The sequence below is a fragment of the Mchenga conophoros genome, linkage group LG9, assembly GCF_057382185.1.
Source record: "Mchenga conophoros isolate Kocher_MC1m ecotype Shallow Benthic linkage group LG9, M_conophoros_male_GT1.1, whole genome shotgun sequence".
Taxonomy (NCBI): Eukaryota; Metazoa; Chordata; class Actinopteri; order Cichliformes; family Cichlidae; genus Mchenga; species Mchenga conophoros.
In genome coordinates this window covers 32,786,597-32,792,596 of record NC_140534.1, presented here as the reverse complement: position 1 = coordinate 32,792,596, position 6,000 = coordinate 32,786,597, and the positions used below count along the sequence as shown (strand labels likewise).

Genomic DNA, 6,000 nt, shown 5'->3' with positions numbered 1-6,000 from the left:
AAATCATTCATACCAAACGATGCTGGAATATTTAAAGGAAATGGGTGTTTTAATTCTGCACCTGTGTACACTGTGAGTACAAAAGAAAACATAAACAGATAAAGTATTTAAATTCATCAGTGCATAATATCAGATGATAGTTCAGTAATACGTTTTAGGGAGTAAGTGATTGTTTTATTTTGAAAATAGTTCCAGCATTAAAACTTCAAATGTAAATATAATATATAACAGTCAACACCAAACTTAATCCTGTGACCTTCAGATCCCATTCCCAACTCTGAACATCACCTAAACACCACAAATAAACTATTTGTTTATGTTTTCACTGATTCATTCTGAACAGCTGCTTGATGGAGTTGATCAAAAATAGAGCAGAAAATGAAGAATAATATGCTTTTTTTTTTAAATTTCATACCTTTAATTAATTTTCTTTGTTTCCAGATATATTAATCTATGAGCTTAATTTCTTAATTACTTTCCAGTTTAGCATTGCAGTGAGCCAAAGCCTGTTTAACAGGTGTAGACGGATACACCCTGACAGGTCAAAGGTCTATTGAAGCACCAGATCTGAATATTTAAAGACATTAAGTTGTTTGACATTAAACACCAGGTGAGGCAGGAACACGTGGGCTCTCACTTCTGGTGTTGATTTATCAGAAATGACTTCTTGTTGTCCAGCTGTTTACTTCTGCAGCCACGCGGGCCTTATTTAAATGTTCCAGCAGAGTTTGGTGTTAGCCGCAGTCCACGCTTTGGGAATCAGTGATATATAACATTATTATATTTCCAATTCAACCATATGTTCAATTCCACCATCAGGCCGGGGTCTTTGCATGTTCTCCCCGTGTTTGCGTGGGTTCCCTCCGGGTACTCCGGCTTCCCTCCGGGTACCACCGTCCAAAGACATGCAGCTTGTGGGGATAGGTTAATTGGATAATCCAAATTGCCACTAGGTGTGAATGGTTGTCTGTCCCTGTGTGTTGGCCCTGCGACAGCCTGGCGACCTGTCCAGGGTGTACCCCGCCTCTCGCCCTATGACAGCTGGGATAGGCTCCAGCACCCCTGAAAAGGATAAGCGGAAGCGAATGGATGGATGGATATTTTTGCTATCGTGGATTTATATTGATTTTTTTCATGTATGACTTGAATGTCATAATTAATCAAGCGATTTACAAACTGGTGGTGTAGCTACTCTCAGATCTTTTGGTCTTTCCTGACCCTGCGTGGGTTTACTTTTGGTTTGCAGACAGAAAGCTGCACATCTGCTCAGCAGAAAAATAAAAAACTCAGCTGGAGATGAGATGTTGAGGTTGTTTGATCTTTTCAGCAGCAACACTGTTGGATCTTTATCTCAGGGCACCAAAGGCAAAGCTAAATGAAGCAATGAACTTGGACTTACACTCTTCAAAAAACATTAAACATAAACGGTAATAATAATAATAACTTTAACATATATAGAAATTTTAAAATGAATATGTCAACGCTGTGCTTGTAGTTTATCAGTTACTGCAGGGACCAAGGCACCTGATTAATATTTGTCTGTTTGTAAGTGGTGAATGCCTTCCAGCATACGACACCTTCATCCCTGAACACACACACACCACAGTCACACAGTCACACAGCTCCGGTGCCTCTGTCTTTGTTTCTGGGCTGCACACACTGTACCAGAGCTGGCACCGTGGCTGGGATGAGGGGCATGGCGGTGATAAGATTCTGAGTAGCGGGCTAAATGTAGAAGCTAAAAATGATAAGAGGCACTCGATCAACATGAGTCAGAGAAGACATTCAGCCATCGCAGGAGGCTAGACGAGGCAGTGCAGACGCTCACAGGTTTTACTGAATATATAGAGAAACGAGAGGCGAACACGACATTACAGAAACTGAGTGTCGAAGAAGCTCAAAGTTTGACAGCAAAGAAGGTTTAAAGGACCTGGAGTGGAGGAGTGAAGTGCTGGAACAAAGTGACAAAACTGAGTGATCACTACATCGGAGAAGGTTAATAAGAGGCAGTGAGTAAAACCTGAAAGACCGACATACGCAGAGGAAGCCAAGAGCACAGAATGGAAAATCAGCCACAGGTTGAAGGTGAGAGAAAAATGAGCGAGTGAGGTGAAGGTCTGAGGACGTAAAGTTGGAGATCTTTGGTGTCAAAATGAAAGTAACAGCACACAGTAACCTGCAGAATTAGGAGATGACTTATAATGTAATGTGACTGTAATCTTATTCTGAAAAGCCAAAGTTCAACCTGTTGTCCAGTGAGCACAAAAGACGACCTTGATCACAGGGTGAGGATGACTTTGAGGAAGCTGTTAGCACCAGATCAAGGGCGACTGTAACATGGAGGACTGTGACAGGAGGCTCGTCTTTGCTGGCCGCCTGTTATCAGCTGACATGGGAAGACTGACCCAACGCAGCTCGGATGTGTCTTCCTGGCTATAAAAGCAAACCCAGATCAGCTGCTCGTGTTTTTCTTCCACTCCACCTGGAATCAGACCAGTTGTGATGGTTGTATTTTGGCTAGTTTGTGTTTATTAAATTATCTTTTATTTAAATGAACATCTTGTGTGAACTCTCTGCCTGTCATCTACTTTGAGCCAGTTCATGATGAATAAAGTCCAATCAAATACTTTTGCTTTACTTACTTTCTAATCGTGGGGTACAGGCTACATTGACTGCTGAGTTATATCTAGTGTTATTATTTATTTCTGTCCCAGTGGTAACTATTACTGTTATTACAGTTTTATGTTACACAGAAGTTGTCGTGGTTTCAGGCTTTTCTGTTGTGTTTGAGTTTGGTTGTGATCGTCGTCGCAGTGCTTGAAGTTTTTGGATTATTATTAGTTTTGGATTCCTGTTGTTTTGAGGGTGATTTTAGTGATGTCAAGGTTTATTTTTGGACTTATTATTTAAGTCTTGGTTCCTCAGGGAGCAGGTGGATGAGAGAGAAGTGGAGGTATACACTGGAAATAAGGGGAATGAAAGTCAGTAGAAGCAAGACAGAATATGTGTGTGAATGAAAGGGAGGCTGGAGCTGAGGCATTGAAGAACAGAGTGCAGGCAGGGCTGAGTGGGTGGAGATGAGTAAAAGGGAAGGTTTACAAGGTGATGTGTGGTTTGGAGACAGTAGCATTGATAAACAGGCAGGAGGCTGAGCTGAAGATGTTAAGTGACCAGAATGGAAAAGATCAGAGACGAGTAGAAATGTCAGACGGACATCTCGGGTCGAACGGTTTGGAGACAACGTCCAAGGACAAAGCTGAGCTGTTTGGACATGTGTAGAGGAAGGATGTTTGGATGGAGCTTCCAGGCAGGAGTGAAAGAGGAGGAGCTCAGACGGAGGAGACTGATGGATGTACTGTTGGAAGGCGTGCAGGGTGGTGGACAGATCACTGTGGTGGCTCCTAAAGGGAGCAGCCAAAAGAAGAAGACGATGGAGTTGTTGAGATGTTTGACTTACTCTGATGTTTTACACTTTCACTTTCTGAATACTTGGTTTTTATTCAGTGTGAGTTACAAATTGAGTTTATTATTTCTGTCTGCCTTGTGTGTCACTTAGTGTCGTTCCCCACCTTTGGTATCATGTTTGTGTTTCTTTTGTCATTTTTTACCTTTTGTCCCTGTTGTGTGTTTACAAATAAATATAATTTCAAGTTTATTTCTTCTGGAGTTCAACATGAACTCTTTTTTCCCTCAGAGCTGGCCGAGGTGGAGAATGAGGAGGCTTCAGCTGCAGAGACAAAAAAGGTGGTGACAGTGGAGAAAAATGAAGAGGAGTCCACGGTAACATCAGCGACCACTGTGGGCACGGTTGCTTATACAACTGCTGAAGGTCTGCATGAAGAGGCTGAAAGTCATAATACAGCAGAGGAAGTGGAGGAGGAAGATGATGATGCAAAGGTGGAGGCAGGTGGAAAGGAAAAGGATGAAGATGAGGATACAAAAGCAAAGAGGTTGCTGGTGTCGTGGGAGTCAGAGGTGAGAACCTCGAAATTTGACTGATTTATAAACTCTATCAGAAACAACAAACTCATCAAACACAAAATGAGGAGATGAAACTTTTACAAACCTGGATTTGTGCTTTAATTATACTCAAAACAGAAGGAAATTCATCACAGCACAGAAACGTTTGGGAGAACACGAAGCCTGCTGCTCACACCAAAGAGGATCTTAAAATAGTTTCAAGGCTTTTCAGGAAAAAGGGCTAAATTCTGCTTCCCTGAGTTACATTTGTGCAGCTCTCATCTCATCAAACATAAAAGAGAGAAAATAAATAAAGTTTCCCACCATTTTCTATTGTTAGAAAGCCTCCATGATAAATCTGATCTCTTTACAAATCTTAATGGTCTTAACATCAGTCTAATTAGAACAAACATAATTGTTCTGCAGAGAGAAACAGCTTCTGGAGGCAGCAGGAGATCTCCATAAAAGTTGTGCTTATTTGGTTATTCTTTGACTGATTTCCCTGTTAACTACAGCAGCATGTTCCCAAACTACCAAACACTTTGAGAATCTTCCCGTTCTTTGATGAAGTCTGTAGAGCAGCAAATTTTGTTAAGAGGAGTCACACCCCCACACCTCTAAGCTCTGAGTGGGAGTCTTTCAGTTGACCTTGGCGCGGGCCTTTGTCTGGCACTGCAGGTTTTTATAAAGGCTTAGAGAGGATTAGTGAAACTACAAATGAAAATGTGCCATTATTAGCCTTGGATAGTGGGATTTTGGGGGGCTGAATACAGCCTGTTAAGAAAGTCAAAGGATTAACAGTGCATGAATTAGGGAAGTTTCCACTGGTTGACTCAAAGCTTTCTGTTGCTCTGGATCGTTAGTGAAGTCAGTCCATCAGTTTCTACTTCAGCCAGGAAGACTTTATTGCTCTTTTCATTGGACTTCCATTGCTGTTTTATACCCATGGAGTGGATGGTGGGGTTGCAAAGAGGCTTGCAGCAAAACATTGGCAATTAGAATTGTAGAGATCAGCTAATTTGGCATGATTGTGGCTGATCTTGACTCTTTGACCTGCATGAATAAACTCTATGCTCAACATGTTGTCTGCAGCCTGGTAACATGCAGAGGTGTCATGAAGGACACTAGACTTCTACCTAATGTTGCTCTCATTTGTGCTGTGAGGTTTTGCATGAGGACAGCTGACCCGTGTGTCTGACTCTGACCATTTTCCGTGCCATGTGACATCATAAAGTCACATCTGAAAAAGTGAAATAAAGCAAAGGCATGACAGCCGAATGTCCTGAAACCACATGTTGTTTATAAGCGTTTCCATGTTATCATGTAGGTGTGTGAGAAGCAAATGAAATGTTGGATACTGTGTTTAATGGTCTTCACTCAGGCTTGTCTGCTTTTAAAATCTTTCCCAAACAATGGATGCAAAACTGATTTCATCTAAAAATAAAATCATCAAACCTGCATTTTTCCTGTTAGTTTTAGCATTAACCCTTTAAAGCCGGGCGGGCACGCTCCGACTATTTTTGAAACCCCTGTAGAACCAGAACCACGTAAACTAGCGCAATAATGTTTTTTTGCATATGAAACCAGAGGAGTTGTACTTACATCTTATGCCTCCAGCTTGTCCTCAGTCACGGTTTCCTTCCACATATAGCTTTGCAAACATTGCATAAAAAGCACTTGCAGGAACAAAAACATAATATTCCAGAAACACGCTTTGCCGATCCGATCAGCTGTTTGTAACACTTCCTACATTGAAATAGACGTCAGTGCGAACTACCGCATGTCCGCCATTACCTGTCCGAAACCGGAAGTGACATCATTTTCGCGGAAAATGACGTTTTTTTTACTTATAGGCCTTAAAAGCCTATACTGGTGTTTTTATAAGTCATGTTTGACTTCATGCTTTTCTGAATAGTTTCTGGGATGCTTAGAACTCAGATTGCACTGCTTTAAATAGTTTATTTTGATGCACCTGCTGGTTTCTTTGCAAATTTGCATTATAGGATTTATTTTCATTTATTCTGCAGTATATAAAAATTG

At 41.3% G+C, this 6,000-nt stretch overlaps 1 protein-coding gene across 3 annotated transcripts in view; it reads left to right on the top strand.

Annotated features, from left to right (window-relative positions):
- The first annotated feature begins 1,776 nt into the window (after positions 1–1,776).
- The window catches only part of LOC146567673 (uncharacterized), a 75,776-nt gene continuing 71,552 nt past the window's right edge, over positions 1,777–6,000 (top strand). For all 3 annotated transcript variants that reach the window (XM_085287573.1, XM_085287572.1, XM_085287571.1), the window contains exons 1-2: positions 1,777–2,085; positions 3,695–3,975. In XM_085287573.1, the coding sequence (XP_085143699.1) occupies positions 2,061–2,085; positions 3,695–3,975 (306 nt within the window). In that variant the 5' untranslated portion in view covers positions 1,777–2,060. The remainder of the gene's footprint in view (positions 2,086–3,694; positions 3,976–6,000) is intronic.